Source organism: Platalea leucorodia (genome assembly GCF_965183815.1).
Source record: "Platalea leucorodia genome assembly, chromosome: 6".
Taxonomy (NCBI): domain Eukaryota; kingdom Metazoa; phylum Chordata; class Aves; order Pelecaniformes; family Threskiornithidae; genus Platalea; species Platalea leucorodia.
In genome coordinates this window covers 68,062,976-68,080,155 of record NC_138828.1, presented here as the reverse complement: position 1 = coordinate 68,080,155, position 17,180 = coordinate 68,062,976, and the positions used below count along the sequence as shown (strand labels likewise).

The window sequence follows — 17,180 nt, the reverse complement described above, 5'->3', positions numbered from 1 at the left end:
GGATTTGGGAAGCAGCCCTAAGGAAGGCATGGTCCAAGGGAAGAAGAAGAAGAAAAAAAAAAAAAAACAAAAATCAAAAACTGCTTTTTGATTAGATCTAAATAGTTATTTTGTTAAGTTTAACTGTGTTTCAGCCCATCCATTTAGTGAAGACAAAAGTTTCCACAGATGCTGCAGCATACTTAAAGACATTAAGCTCAAAATTAATCTAAGAATGTCTTTATCAGAGGCTGCTCTTAACTCATGTGTGTTTCAAGTATTTGGATGGCTAAAATATCTTCTTTGTATAGGGATAATGAGGGTGTAGTTTTTACTTGGGTTCCAGGAGACACAAGTAATACCACCATAATATCACCGTCAGCAAGTCATTTGCCCCAGTTGAGAAACTAAAGACCTTTAATCTTCCTGCCACTGTTTGCTCCATTTCAGAGAATCAGGTAAATTCAGCACTTCTTATCATCTCTAAACTATTTCCCCTGGTTATGTGAAGAGCCCATCCACTTGCACTTTGTACTGACTGGCTGCACACTGGAAGCTTTTTAGGCAAGGCTTGTTACCTTCCTTTGCCTGTAACTCAGGTGCCGATACAGTTTGATGGCTCTGCACCTGTTAACTCTAAGGATGAACAAGTCTGTTATTGAGAATTATGAGCATGGAAGAAGAGCAAGCAATATAATACAGGAGCTGTAAACCTGCAAAGAGGAAAAAAAAATCTGACTTTTCTAGTGAAGGGTAATTGATTACTGTCTTTAGTCTCTAACATACTCCATAGGAACAGGCTTGTAGTATGTCATGCCTGATATATCATGAGATATACAGGGAGAAATTAGGGAAGGTGACCTGAACTGCAGGCATGACAAATGCTGTTCGAGCTGAGACCAGCCCTTGTTGTTTTTACTGTAAAGGACTACCTCTGCAATGTCAAGGTCTGTTTCTATTTATGATAGCTCAAAATCCACACTTAATGTGACTTGCAGAAGTCAGATTTACTTTTCACCTGTAGGTGTGTGTGAAATGGAGACGATAAAGACCTCATTTTGCAAAATCTTTATGAAATAATAGAAAGTATTATGTAAGAGTTGGTTGTTATTACTGTTACTTCATAATATTCATAATATCTGATACAATAGCATTTGGATCTTAGACTACAGGTCCTCAGTTGCATCTCTAAAAACCAAAATTTGTAAGCAAGGTTTCTTATAAAACAGAAATACTATTTATTCATTTGTTATTAACTTTACTGTTGGATTCTAAGATTAGTGGATGAAGATGCTACTGTTTCAAGGAAAAAATAATGCTCTATGGTTTATTTTTCTATTTTAGCTATTTGGATGGAAATCAGTTTACCCTTGTTCCAAAAGAGCTTTCCAACTACAAGCATTTAACACTCATGTAAGTAGTTTTAGAGCAACATTCTCTACTGGAATGAAAAAAACCAAACCAAAACCCTAGTCCATTATACCTGGGTTTAGTTAAGGAAAGAAACATAAAATGTATCATATCTTTTAGCAAATATAATACCCAACCACATTTTTTAATGGAGGATATTTTATTCTACTTATCACATCCCACATATAATATACTCTGTCACGTTTTATAAACAGCGGCATTTCATTCCAATGATTACATCACAAAGTAAATAAGCAGAAATTATAGTTAACCTGAAAAGAGATTCAAGATCTTTCAAAATGTGTTAGGGTAATACAGCATTTTGTTACTCAGCTCCATAAAGGCAGTAGAATTATTTCATTTACAAAAGAAACATTATGTTATACGCTTCACTCCGTGGTATGCTTCACATAGGAATAGCACCTACAGCTGTTGTAACACTTGAATGTAACCCCTTCTGTTTCTCCCACAATATATGGTTTAATAACTCAAGAAGAGATCTTGTCTAGAACGCCTTACTCCCAACTCTATTGCTGAGTCACTCTGTGATTTGAGGCAAATCACTAGCTGCTTTAAAATTTATTACCTCTACTTCATGAATGATTTGAATATGATTTCTGTACCTTGTAAGAGCACAGTGCAAGAAACAGGAAGACTGTCAATGTAAATGACTGTAATTCCATGGCCTTTGTTAGGACTATAAAAATTTATACCAGCTGAGGTTGAACTGTGTAACATTCTGAAAGCAGTTTGTGGTTTCATTATAATCAGAATAAAAAGTGGAGGGGAGTAACAAAATCCCTTAAATTTCTTTTTGACTGGGTTTAGAGCTTTGCTGCAAAAATTGAAAATGGTTTGGCATTCAGAACAAGAACTTTATTTCCTGTATTTACCTCATGCTAGACAAAAGTGGTCACGGTCACAAATTTAGAAAAAAACATGTTTCCAAAACTTTTTGTATTTTGCAAATAACATCAGGAAAAAACCTTGCAATATTCTCAAATGTATACAGCATAGTACCAATAGGAAATCTTTGTGGATTGTTTAGGGAAGTTATAAAAGATCTAACTTGCAGCTCACAGAAAATACAAACTTTGGAACCTCAGTACAAGAAGCAAGTGTATAGATTGGACTGTGTGCAGTAACAGTATCCCTGGACACTGGATATTCTATGATTCTATGATTCTATGATATATGTCTAGAGATGAGGCTTATTAGAATCATAGTGACAAGGCTTCCATCACAGAGGTTAGGTACTCATGGTCTATTTTTGACAAACACAGCCAGAAATTGTATAACTTTACCTCCTAATCAGAAAATACACATAAACAATTTAGCAGACAAATGTAATACAATAAATTACAGATGAACAGTAAATAAAATGCAAATGAGATCAGTATTAACAGTCTCTATTTATCAGACCTGTGGGGCACATTATTGTAACCTCTTCTGAATGTATCCTCATCCTGCTGTTATGAAATTGAGAATGTTCCTCAGCTGTGTTTGGAAAACCAAAACACTATGCATAGTTCTTCTGTGGCCAAATAAGGAATTACATGAGAGTCTTCTGAGTTCCAGATTAACAACTAACTTTTTCTTTCTCTTTTGAATAGATTTCTCTGTTATACTTGCCTAATAAGTTTATTATTATGAGTCAATTGCTTTACATGCTTTCATGAAATTTCAAGGGGAGAGATATGTATATAGCATAGCTATTCAACAGTACTCTTTAAGTTAAAATATCAAAGTCCCCTCAGAAACAAATCCTGTATTTCACCACAAAATGCAGTAAACAATAGTGCAATAGTCAACATAAAATGAAAACTAAAGCACAATACAAGAATAAAGAACAAGCAGTATTCACATTTAATACAGCTTCCTCAAAGCTTCTTTGAAGCTACTATCTTTGAAGCTACCAGCATACTACTCCAGCTTCCACCATACTTATGCTTAAGATTTTATTCATTAGAATATTGAACAACAAGGAAGATGTTAAGGTTTTCTCTATAAATCTTAGATAGTGTTCTTTGTAATAATAGCTCTGGGCTTTGATGTCTTCAGCATGTAAGTCTTAAGTAGAGTATTAGATGATATTTACTCAGGTGTCATTAGGGACATGACTAGAATGATTTCCACTTTAAAACATCACTTTAATTTCTATACTTGGGTTCATGTAGGATTGCATTATTAACTCAGTAGCATGATGGACATTGCTGTTGTATAAGAATGCATTGCGCTGCTTTTTCATCTGTGTTGAAATGAAAATGCTTTTCATTGATCAAGCTAAACACCTGCTGGGCTTGTATATGGCATGTGAAAATAAAAATATGTGCTGCTTTAAATATTGATATCAATGATGATACTACTTCTACTAATAAAAATAATGTGTCTGTCAGTTTAACTTGCAGTGTTTCAGGACTGGGGCAGTCATTTTAAGGTCTGAATTTCTGAATTTATTTTTTATAGAGATTTAAGTAACAACAGAATCAGCACTCTTTCTAATCAGAGCTTCAGCAACATGACTCAGCTGCTCACCTTGTAAGTTTAAACATGTAACAGTGACTCTTTGGAAGCATTACAGTGGGTTTTTTTGTCTTGGAAAGAAAGGGCATTGAGTTGATATTAAAGCTTGCTTGTTGTGGAGGCTGTAAAATAACTTGTTTCCTAACTAGCTATGTGTGCAAAAGCTGGTTTTGGTCATGCTCTGCATTTTTTACTGAATAGCTGATATACTTGCTGACAGTATTTTATATATTTTCAGAATTCTTAGTTACAACCGCCTGAGGTGTATCCCTGCACGGACTTTTGATGGGTTGAAATCACTTAGGTTGTTGTAAGTATTATTTTTTAGCCATTGCTATTTTCCAGAATTTTTATTTGTGTACAACAGATAGCAAATCTGTAGGAAGTTAGTAGATTTTAAAACCTGTCAAGTATTTGAGAAGTGATAATTACGTAGCCTTAAAAATCTAAGTGGCTTCATTCTGGGGAAGTATACTCTCAAAATGCTGCACAAGAAGTTGTATGACCCTGGACAACATTGTATATACAGTTTTTTCTGCTTTTTAATCTTGGCTGTATTTCTTTTTTGTGTTATGTTCTTCCTTGTTATAAGCATTAGAGTCTAACAAAAATGTCATATGCATAAATTCCTCAGTATATATGAGGGGCTTTTGCAGTTGAATTTTGAATATTTTTATTCCAACAATAAATGTCTTTCCTTGTTGGTTCATTTAATATGGGAGTGTTTCCAAAACCTTTACATCATGGTTTACTGTTGAAAATCAATAAAATTACTTTTTGGTTCCAAGAAAACTTTCCATTTTACCACTAGGAAAAACAGGGTTGAAAGGGCATAAAAAGGGACAAAGGAAAATAAAGAACAGTCAGTCTAGTTCACAGCTTCAGTTTGTCATCAAGAAAAAAAACAACCACAAAATTGCAAAGATTATTTCTCAAAAGTCCCCAGCAGAACATGTAATTTTTGCCTCCATTTGGGTAGTTTATAACCATTTAATAGCTTAGTTGGATTAAATGTCTCAAGCATGGCATTATTTAAGTGTGCTCACATAACGTCAATTATTTTATATAAATATGGGTAATTACAAGAACCATAATCCTATATGTGTTAGACATACATGTAACAATGAATTTATAGACAAGGAGAGATATTTTTGTGCAGGTTTGCTACAGGAGAGATAACACTAGTCCTGGTATTGATACTTAATAAGGTCTTTAGTTCCTTAACTTTACTGTCAAATTAGGGCAACAACCTTAATACTTACATTAATGAGCAGTCAATGCCTGTATTTTCCATGAATCCATGAAAGATTAAAAAAAAAAGTATGAACATAATTAATGGGAATTTCAGGGAACTGCTGAAAAAGTCAGAAATAATAACTGTTCTGCTATCCCTAAATCCAATCAGTACTTTGCCAAAGTGTGCCTGCTTTTACCGACCTTTATTCTTTCAATTTAAAAAGAATCATATTATTAACACTTCTTATGAAAATTCAGAATGAAAAAAATCAAGTGACAAGTAGGCTGCCAGTTAGAGCATTAAAAAAAAAAACAAAAAAAAACAACAGCTGAAAACACTAAGGAACTGGAAGCAAAAAAATGTGAAAAGCTGAAAACTGTTTACCAAAGATGAAATTTGCAAAGTTAACCTGCTGATTTTTATGCATATATATTACTCTGTTTATTTTCTTTTTAAGGTCTTTACATGGAAATGATATTTCTGTTGTTCCTGAAGGAGCTTTTAATGATCTTTCAGCATTATCACACCTGTGAGTATTCAGATGATAACTATTTTTTATGTTACATTTAGCAAATTTCATATAGTTGAACAAAGACAAAATGCAAAGGCCTGCTCTGGAACAAGCTCATGTATCAGTACAGGCTGGGGACTGGCCAGAGAGCTAGCAGCTGAGCTGAAAAATCCTGGGCCTCCTGGTGGTCAGCAAATTGAACATGTCTGCCATGTGCTCTTATGGCAACGAAGACTCAAGATGCTCTGGGCTGAATTAGAAAGCGAGCAGCCAGGTGACTGAGAATAGTGGTCACTCCCTTCTGCTTGGCCCTCCTAAGGCCACATCTGGAATGTGTGTTCAGTTTCTCCAGTACGAAGCAGATGTGTATGAACAAGAGCAAATCCAGAACAGGGGCAAGCAAGGCGGAGAGGTGGCTGGATCGTATGATCTGTGGGGAGAGGCTAAAGGAACTGCGCTTATTCAGCCTGAAGGAGATGCCAAGGAGGGACCTAATAGTCTTTAAGCCTCTAAGGGGATTACAGCAATGATGGAGACAGATTTTTCTCAAAGGTACACAGTGAAGAATAAGAGTCAACAGTCACAAGCTGCAGCAAGGGAAGTTTGATTGAAAATAATGAAAAATTTTCAGTGGGAACCTAGATTAGAACAAGTTACCTATCTGTAAACCTCGTTGTGCTTATGGATAGTTATTAAATCTTTGCTTGCAATTGAGGCGTAAGTTGACTATTGCCTTTAGATATATCTGGTTTTTATGTTTCTGAACAGCTGCCATTGTTAAAAACTTAATTATCTGCCTCTAGTTCAGTATTGGACATTTGCATTTAATTTGCCTTTTCTCAGAAATTTGATGATACTGAGTAGGCTTTAAGTCATTGATAACTCATTCAAATGCTCCTATTAAACTAGCTTATCTGCATGAAATATCAGTAAAACTTAGAAAGATTTGATTGTTGTTGCTGTTATTTTTTTCCTGATGGCTACCAGTTATCCTTGCTAACATTCTGATTTTAGCAGAGCAATTGTGTTATCTCAGTTCAGGCTGACATTCACTGCTGCAAATACAGAGTGGACAAATTCTAGGTATTTCTCCTTGCATGGAAAGTTCCCTGTCACTAGGTCTGATTTTTGTTACTGCTCTGACTTAAGCCTGACTGAACAAGTATATATCGTTTCTTGTGTTTAGCTGGAAATATGTAGCAATAATTAAGAGAGGGCTTCCTGCTCATGTGGCAGAAAAGAGTGTTTCAGCAGTGGTAGTTTCTACTGCTTTTGCTTGTCAAAGATTTTCTGGTATCTCTAGAAGACCCACTGATCCAAAGTTGTGGAACAATCTGAAAAAAAGTACTGAAACACCTGGAGAAGGAGGATGTTCTAATGCTGCCATTTGACAGTGTGTGCACATGGCAAGATGATCTGTTGAAAGTTCTGTGATTATTGTATTTCTTAAAATGATTATAAGTACATCTTTATAGAATAGCACAATGCTTCTATCCTCCAAATTAACACAGCATATCATTGTTCTCAGAGTTTTAAGGGTATTTATAGTTTCTAGCAGAGAAAACAGACACTTAAAAAGCCTTTACAGAAATTAATCCTGCAAATCTCTAGCTAAACTGTTTTTAATTAAAAAAAAAAATTAGTTTTATTTAAAGAAATGGATTTGCTTTCATAACAGGACAATTCTTATGTAACTACCACAAAGCTAGGATAATGTAGTTTTATTTACTTATGCAGCAGAGACCTCTTACAGAATTTGCACATAGCTGTGAGTTCAGTGGGAGAGCTCCAAAGAGGAAATAATTAAATCAAATTTGGAAGCCTAGAAACAGATGGTTTGTACCAGCCTGGGAGTCATAAACTCAAAAGGAAAAATATCAGGGTGGAACTCTGTGGGGTTGCCTTGGCTGCTTCGGAAGAAATACTTTATTCTTGCTAACTTAATTTCCCAGTATCAGTTTCATTCTGCTGATGCAGATGATCTTGGCCATTACTTACCAACGGTGAAACAGAGCTAGATAGTATTAGCTCTCCAAAGTTCAGCTATAATGCAGCTACAAATAGCTGGGTTTCTGGACCAGGTTTACTGATGAAATTGTTACTTCTTGAGTTACAATGCAAATCCAGACACTTCATGCTCTTAGGGTCAGTTTGGTGGAGGGAGGGCAGGTTTGTGGTTTGAAGGGGTTTTTGCCAGCCTGTTTTCTGGGTTCTCTTTTTAAAAGCACCAATTTAAAACTTTATTCCCTTTTTGTATGTCTGTTTTCCATAGGGCTATTGGAGCAAATCCTCTGTATTGTGATTGTAACATGCAGTGGCTGTCTGACTGGGTAAAATCAGAATACAAAGAACCTGGTATTGCACGTTGTGCTGGTCCTGGAGAAATGGCAGATAAACTTCTTCTCACAACTCCTTCTAAAAAATTTACTTGCCAAGGTACTGTTGTTTTTTCTCTTTGAAGTGTCAGTTTTGAATTTTTACAAATAGTTGAGCTGTGAAATAAGAGTCCGGTGTGCTCTAAATATATTTATTATGCCATCTTCACTCAGCCTCGTCATCATTCTTCCTCATACTGAGGACGTAGCCATCGGATCCGTTGAGGAACTGTATTTGTTTTGAAGACTTCAATGCCTATTTCTTTTCAAACAGTAGACGGAGAAAAAAAGTCTTTGGACTTCCAGTATTGTATTCCTCAGTACATGGATGTACATAGGTACTTCGTACTGTTTCAGCCGTGAACTACAGTTTAAAGGTCTACACTTCCCTTAGCCAAAGAATGTCCTTTTCCTTCAGATTGTTTACAGTAAAAACTGTAAATACATCCATAATCTTTGCAGTCTACATTATCTCAGTGGTACGTAATTGCAGTGATATGTCCAGAATGCTTTCTCTGATATTTCAGAAGAAAGCATAAAAAACCAACCAACCAACCAACCAACCAAAAAAAAAGTAGATAAAGGGATGTGATTACTTCTGTAGAGGTCTCATTCTAAAATGTTGTTATGTGGGGAGGTTTCCCAGGGTTTGGACAAAGAGTATTTATCTCCATGTTGGCACCAATGTTGCTGGCATTTATATCACAACTTATATTATTGTCTGTTAATTCCTAGGTTCTTTTTCTGAACCTTACTATTTTTTGGTTAGGAAAGTACATTTTTTACTCATATGTGAGAGAGAACTTGGTTTGTTTTACTGTTTAATCTTCCTCTATTCCATCCATTTCTCCCTTCTTAAATACTTTGAAAACACAGAAAACTTCTGCTGCAGCTTCATTTTTCATGGTCCTGATTTAGAAACATTGAAGTCCCCAACTGGGAAAAAAAAACAAAAACCAAACAACAAAATTTATGTGTGCTTATACTTGCAAGCCATTACTAAGCTCATAGTTATTTCTGAAGCATCAGATAAATATGATCTTAAGTCTTGTAGAAGTAACTTATTCTCACAGTCTAGGTAATCTTCAAGCTATTTTGACTTATTCATCTGTTAATGTATCTTCAAAGGTGAGCTTAATCCCTTTGTAATTTCTTCCTTAAAAAAGCAATGGAATCTTGTTGGAGTTTGTCTCATGCAAAGTTGTTCTTTACTGCATGTTCATCCTATTTAGTCTTCTCTCCTTAGGCTTTCTGTCAAAAACCTTTTTTTGTAAACAAAAAATGGTGCAACCCATTTTGTTGTGTGTGATGCCAATGAATTGTCTCTCCTTCCAAATCCTTCTTGCAATTTTTCAACAGTACATCTCTGAGGTCATGCCAGTGTTCATTGCATATGACACTCATCTGTTGCAACATCCCTTAGTCTGATTTTAGATAGGACATTTGCTGGCCAATCCGATCGTTTTCTCTGCAAGCATCCACTGAACGTTATTGCAGATATGCTTTTATTACACACTGTTGTAGGGATATAAATGAAAGAATATTTGCAGGGACATGAAGGACTTGTTTGGTTATTTTCCATCTCTGTCAGTTGTAAAAACTCTTATCACCCCTGCCTACCATCATTGTTATGTTTCTGTCAGACAATCCAGAAAGTTTGTCTACTCCATCTTGCCCATCAGAAAATATCCTTTATATTATTATGCAGGGTAAGAACTGTATTTGTTTCACTTCCAAGAGTGGAGATGTGGTATTATGGATACCTTTGAGAGAAAATAATTTTCCTGCCAGTGTCCTATGAAGATGCTCATAATTACAGATTGCAAATCAGCAGCTTTTCAATGACATGATGGCCCTGTAAGACATTATGTGTCTGTTACTCAAAGATAAGTAATTTTATCTTTTGCTTAAAAATGAACTGCTGAATAGAAATTAGGAAGATGCTATATTCCTATTAGAACCAAAATTTTAGGCTATGAGTGAGAGGACTGTTTTTGGATATATCTGTTGATGGTCTGCTGTTGTGTGTATATTTACAGGAAGAGAGTAGTGTGTAATTCTCTCTTCTCAGTATCTCTGGATTCAATTGAAAGTGAAATGGGTGCTTGAATTTGACTTACATAATGAATAGTTCCCAGTGAAAATGAACATTTTAAAATGAAGTCTCATCTCAGTTGTAAAGCTCCATAAAATCACTGTACCTTACTCTAATTTAATGAATTCTTTTACTCCAGGAATTATCTCTTAGTATTTTCTTTCAGTTGTTTTTCTAGGTTTATGGGTGGTTTTTTCTTTTTTATATGGCCTCTAACAGATTCTCAATCTTTTACCCCTTTACCATCCATGCCCTGCTTCTAGAGATTCCAGGGCCTTGTGGTTTTCTGATACCAGGTAAGGTTATAAGTAGATCTGGAATGGGTGATCTGATTAAGAACAGACCTTCTGACCTTCCTTTTGTGTACCTCAAGCAGACTTCTTTCCTATGACACGCATGTTTACTGTTTGTTTTCCCCTTTGATGAATTTACAGCTGACTCTTCATGATATGTCATTTAACATATTGTATGAACAGTTTTGTTATTTAAAAAGCCTGGGTTTGAGGTCTGAAAATTATTGAACTGAAATGATTGTTTCCAGTGCATTGTATTAAAATCAGTGATTTCATTAGCAGCTTTAGTATAAGTGACTCAGTGTAAGTACTGATTTTGAGGCCATATGCAAGAGAGAATAGGAGTTCCTGACCCATAAAAAGTCAGAGCTTAAAAATTTTCTTGCAACAGGTTTCTCTAGAAGCTGATTTTGAGAGGGTTTGTGTCATGTTTTTCTTCAAAAATATTAGATAGCTACGTATGTGTGTGTATGTATGTTTGTCAGTAAAATACAGTTAGTTTTTCACTGTTTACAAAAGAACACTGCTTATTTTTTCTTTTATTTTAAGGATTTCTTTCCAGTTAGGGCTTATTCAAGAATATATGTGTCTACAATGTGAAAAACTAAACAGTAGGTTACGAACCCAATTCTTTTTCATATACAAGTGTTTTAACACATGAAAGCAGAAAGAGGAAAGGAACAGTTTAGTGGAAATGAAAATAGGTTCCACAACTGCCTTTCCAATAGACTTCAGTAAAAATATCTGAAATATTTCCATTTTTTGATCTTACAACTGAAGAATGGTAAATCAAAACGTTAATTTTTATTGGATGCTACATATACAATAGTTTGAAATAAACACTTACAGCACAAAATCAGATAGAGTGTTCTTTACTACCTTGTTAAGACTTAGGTTTCCATTTTGCGGCTCTGTTTCGGAAGTGAAATTTAGATTGTCAATCTGTTTAGGAAAATAAACTTTGTTACTGAATGTTTTTTAATTCATGCCAAATAATTAGCATTTTATTGCACAAGAAGTAGAAAAGAGGATATGATGTTCAGAATAAACAGTTGAGGCAAGGAAGCATAGACTTCCAGGTTACAGCACAGTGTTAATTTTTTTTTTTTTTAGTATGTGCCTTATTTTTTTTCACAGAACCTCTTAATGAACTCTAGCAATAATCAGCAATAGTCTAGAGTGCACAGGCAGGACTTTCTAGATGTTAATTCTGTGGTGTTTGTTTCAACTCTTCTACCTCTGCTGTTTGCTGGTCTAACAGAAACTTTAATCAGGTATAGGTTTCTCTTTCAAAATAAGGTAATGAAGACAAGAATAATCAGTCATCCATATAGATTGTGGCTTTGGCAATAAGCGTCTTATCACAGATTACCATGTTCATCTCTTCGTATTTGCTTCCAAGCTGTGACACAGAAGGATACCAGCAACTGCAGATTTACAAAAAACATTAAAAAAAAAAAAAAAATTCATCCTCTTCCTGTCTAACACCCCCTACTGAGTCCTTATAATCACATGGCTTCCTTCCATGCCAGCTTCTTTACAATGACTTATCTGAGATTAATTTTATAAAGAAAAATAAGTAAAGAAAGTTAAGAAATCTAAGTTTAAAAAAAAAAACAACCTATGTCAGTAAAAGTGCCCTGTTAGCTTGGAAAACTTTGTAGTCTGGCTCATTTTGAGTAAAAGCTGTTACGAAGCAACCAGGCAGTTCCACCAGTAGGTCTCAGGAGTTTGGCTTTTGTGTCTAGTTAGAATAAATCACTGGTTATTCCTTAAAATGTACAAATCACCTGTGGATAACTAAAGGTTTTTTTCATAGGTGAAATTTGAAATCAAGATAGAACCAGTAATGTCATCAAGCAATAGAGCTGGACATAGTAGAGAATGTACATTCATTCTCTTAATTGGCATTTGGCCAAGTCACCCCTGTTTTCTCTTACAGTAATCAATCTTTTGTCTGTCACAAAGTGTATGAAAAATGAATCATTATTTATACACAGGTGATTTCTAATTTTTAATAAATAACCAGTGATTTCTTTGGTTGTTTGACAAAAAAAATAAAAATTAAAAAATTTATGGTTCCTAACTTGAAAATTCACCATGAAAAGGTTGTATTAAAATTGTAAGACAACACAAAAATAAATAAATATCTACAAAATATTTATATAATAGGGATAAGATTTATGTAGGCCAAAGCTCATAAGTCTGGCTTCTGAAACTTAAGATTTTGTCAATATCCATTTCTGAATTCTGTCGTTATTAATATAAGAAACTAGACTGCAAGCATGGATTGCAGCCCTCATTTGCACATAGATTCATGGTATAGTTTGCATTATTTGTAGGCTCAGCTAATGCAGTAATGCACAGAACTGTGGCTGACTCCGTAAGGGAGCAAGGCGCAATATAGAGCTATTTATGGTGAGATGGCTTGGACAATGCAATTTACATTACAGCTCACAGATGTTCAACCAATTTACAGGCAATTTTACCCGTTCATTTTGCCATCTCTGTGATCCTGCAGATAAAAAATAAATTAAAACAAAAATACATTAAAAATAGTGTTCTCAGTAACACCATCAAAGGCAGGATTGCAAACTGTGATAGTCCTTCTCATAGGCAATTTTTACCCCCTAAAGAGACAAAAGCAGAAACTGTATTCTTCCTTTTGTTAATATAAAGGGAAGGTAATTATGGATCAGAGCTGTACAGATTTCAGAGAATGGGGATATGGGAAACACTTTGGGGTCAGCTTCTTTTAAAAAAAAAAAAAGTGATAATTAAACCAAAAATCCAACACCAAATTTATTTGATCATGTCAAAAGAATTAAGGACAGTTCAGCATTCCATTCATACAGAAACACAGCAAAGTCTAAAATATAAATTTCATTTTAAAATTTAAAGCAACATGGCGGATATATCCTGTCAAATATAAATTAATAGCTATTTGTTTCTGACTATCAAATTTGTATTTTTAAGGGCCCGTGGATGTTAATATTCTTGCTAAGTGTAACCCCTGTTTATCAAATCCATGTAAAAATGATGGAACCTGCAACAATGATCCAGTTGACTTCTATAGATGTACTTGCCCTTATGGTTTCAAGGTAGGTACTGAACAAAGAGGAAAAAGCTTACTGCAGTGTAAGCTTCTCCTTAACAACCTTTAAGTTTTATTTGGCTCCCTTCCACTAGTGTCTGTATTTTCTTCTTAAATTATAATTGTTGTTCCCTGCATAGGGTCAAGACTGTGATATTCCCATTCATGCTTGCATTAGTAACCCGTGCCACCATGGCGGAACTTGTCATTTGAAAGAAGGAGAAAAAGATGGTTTCTGGTAGGTTGTTTTTAACTGTAATAACAGGATGGAAAACTACTGAGCTGAAATAATCTTGGTGTTAATCTTTGGGTTCTCTGGGTTTGCTGGTAAGTGCACCACAAAAGCAGATTTTCACTGCTTCTGAAGTTTTCAGAACATGTCACCATCCTTGGAAAGCTTCTAAAGCTTTGAAACTGTTAAAAACAATAACAAATGACTGTGATTAGTTAAGGCATATCAGGTCAAGACAACATAGTATTGACTCCATTATGCTAATTAATAGCTATCTAGATCCCTGCTGAAAAAAATCTCACAATTCATCTGTTGTCGTGTATATTACTTCAACAGACAGCATGTAAATGATAAAATGTAAATCCCAGTGAAACAGAAAATTAATGATTCATTTGAAACTCACTATGCCAGCAGATAAACATGCTGTGAGCATTTTTAATCTTCAGTTATTTAATCGCACAGTACAATTACTCCAGATGTACTTCATGAATTATGAAATAAAGTTCTTTAGCATTCTTATGTGAAATTATTAGTCATTTAATAATCTACACCTCAAGCTTGTTAGAAATGACACTTCAAAAAGATACAATTCATTATCCTGCAATTCATTATGACATTATTCTTATTTTTAATCCAAATTCTGCCCAAAGATTAAATAGTTTTCTATTAAAAATTAAGCATATACATCTTAATACTATGCCTCTAGAATTTAAAGTGACATATTCATGTCTCAGAATTTGACCTTTTTCATTTATTTGTTTAAACACTACATATTTTGAAAATCAAAGCAATCTTATAATCAAAACCACAGAAATTATAGATAGTGCATATTACATGAAAATGTATGTGTAGTCATGTTTGAGTGATCTTTTACATTTACTATCTATTTTGATGTATTTGTGTTGTACAAACGTGTAAAAGCAAAAACATTACTGCTTTGAAGAGTTTATACAGGCTTTGGTTTTATATATTAATGCATGTATTGTGCATGGAATGTTAAACAGAGCTTTATATTGGTGCATTTAACTGAATGACAGTGGAATGCTACTATTACATACTAATCCCTGATTCCACAGTCTTTTCCATGTGTTTAACTTTATTAAAAAAAAAAAAAAAAAGATCACTTTCCACACTTTCCATAAGAAATATAATCTGCTCTTATAATATAAAAGGTAGCACGCTTTTCAAAAGGAATGTTCAGCGATTTAATTTAAGAAGCTCCTTAAACTAAAGATTAAAGCACAAATTTAGAAGCCTTTTTTCTGTAATTTAAAATATGAAAAATAAACATTTATTATATGTTTTTTTACATTATATCAACCATGTTCCTTTATGGGATAGTGAATGAGTTATTGTACCTATTAATTACGGAACTTCTTGTCTGGTCTCTCCAGCTAAAATGTCCATGTGGTTAGTTTTGTTTTCTGCATTACAGGTGCACTTGCGCAGATGGATTTGAAGGTGAAAACTGTGAAGTAAATGTTGATGACTGTGAAGACAATGACTGTGAGAATAATTCTACTTGTGTGGATGGAATTAATAACTATACTTGCCTTTGTCCACCTGAATATACAGGTAGGAGTATAAGAGAAAGTACAGGTAATTCAAGAATTCCTAGCAGAACAGTAATATTATTCAGTTTGTAGGTGAACTAGTAGTTACTCTACAATTGACTTAAAGCCAGGTTTCCCTCCATATTTCTCTCCTATATGATTTGCCATCAAAAGTAGACTTAATGCTCACTCACAAATTCCTTTGTTAGTTTTGAAATTACAGCATTTTGATATTTAAAAGATCATTCCAAACGTGTCCTTCCCTACCATTTACCTAACCCAGACACCCCAATGAAGAACCTCTGCAGCTGTAGAAATCTGAAAAATATTCTGCTTTTATCCTGTATACTTCATGTTACTAACAGGGCAGAAAAGGATCTGTCTGTGCTGGTAGGGAACTGAATTTGGCACCCCTGGATGTTCTGCTGTGCTCCATTAGAAACATTAATGAAGAGTGTGATTCTTTCTGTTCTAGCACAAAAAACAAAAAAAAGAATCATTAGAGAGCATCTAATTATTTGTTTCTATCAGTTGGCAGCCAGGCCAAAGCATTCCTCTCTCTTTGAGACAGAGGGTCTCTTGCTTGCTGTCATCATCTCTGTGGGAATGGAGGACAGTTAGAACAGCAACACTGGAGAACAAGAAGTAGGATCTATTGTTTACATTGATCTGTTTTATAGTTTTTCTAACTAGACAGATCTATTTTCTGTCAGCTAGTTGACCACTAGGAGAACACAGAGCTTAAATTCACAAAACTATGATTTGAAATGCATAAAAAAGAAATGTAAAATCCACCATAACTTGGGAATTTACTCAGTCATCCTATATCTTTACTTTAATCAATCCTATTGCCTCTGTCTGATAAGTTTTCCACTATCCTCAGGGAACACTAAATTTGAGCTCTGGAAAACTGGGAGGAGAGGTGAACTCCCAAATTAATTTAAATTATTGAAAATATAGCTAACTCATTTTTAATCCAAGGTAGTTCCATCATTAGTTCTACAACTTATTGGATTGCTCAAATAGTTTAGGGTATTCAAATTTAAAGTCAATATTTAAATCTTGGAAACCCACAGTGAGCGAAGATGATAGAACACAGGTATAAGAAATGCAACTTCATAATCTATGTATTCATCCAGTACTTCTGCTGGGTAAATGTTTGGTAGAAATTTCTCCATATAGCATAAGCTACAATACTTACAGCAATACAGGTTAAAAGTATAAGTAGCGAGAATGGAGTATTTAATAATAAGTGATTATTAATATTTAATATATTTAATATTTAATAATAAGTCCACATCTGGAAGAACAGGCATAATCTTCTGCTTAGACAAAATATTGTTTTGCCAAGTACTGATACCTTATATACCTAAGAGCAATTGACAATTCGAGCCTTATAAACAAATAATAGGTAACAGCATCAATAAGTAGAGAAAGGTGTTTGCTATTTCTCCTATAACTATATTTCAGCTATATGTGAGTCAAGCTTCAGCTCCCCTGGGATCAATTGCTATCTCATTTAAAACTGTGATCAGATAGTCTACTGTGTAGGCTGGAAAAAAGCAAACCAAAGCCACATCAGTCCCGTATTCCTGCTCAGTGGCTTCATGCTAAGAGTTTCATATATCTATTAGATAGTAGACAATTCATTTGCATGTGCATTCCTCCTCTGCAGCTTTGCAGGTGTTCTTACCTGTGTCGTACATTTCTTCATTTTCGACATTGCTCTAGATGCATTTAACTGCTCGAGTCAATAGCTTGCTGTATTCACAGTATGCCATGGGAAGGACTGTTTTGTATTAAATATCCATGGAGTGGATACAAAGGCTTGTTTATATGTGCTAGCCTAAAACTTTGATTAAGTGTGCCTGTTGCATT

At 34.6% G+C, this 17,180-nt stretch overlaps 1 protein-coding gene across 2 annotated transcripts in view; it reads left to right on the top strand.

Annotated features, from left to right (window-relative positions):
• Positions 1–17,180, top strand: part of SLIT2 (slit guidance ligand 2) — a gene marked incomplete at its 5' end in the record, with an annotated part of 272,507 nt that overhangs the window by 222,097 nt on the left and 33,230 nt on the right. For both annotated transcript variants that reach the window (XM_082315199.1, XM_082315198.1), the window contains 8 exons: positions 1,324–1,392; positions 3,856–3,927; positions 4,151–4,222; positions 5,607–5,678; positions 7,933–8,096; positions 13,400–13,524; positions 13,658–13,755; positions 15,185–15,324. In XM_082315199.1, the coding sequence (XP_082171325.1) occupies positions 1,324–1,392; positions 3,856–3,927; positions 4,151–4,222; positions 5,607–5,678; positions 7,933–8,096; positions 13,400–13,524; positions 13,658–13,755; positions 15,185–15,324 (812 nt within the window). The remainder of the gene's footprint in view (positions 1–1,323; positions 1,393–3,855; positions 3,928–4,150; positions 4,223–5,606; positions 5,679–7,932; positions 8,097–13,399; positions 13,525–13,657; positions 13,756–15,184; positions 15,325–17,180) is intronic.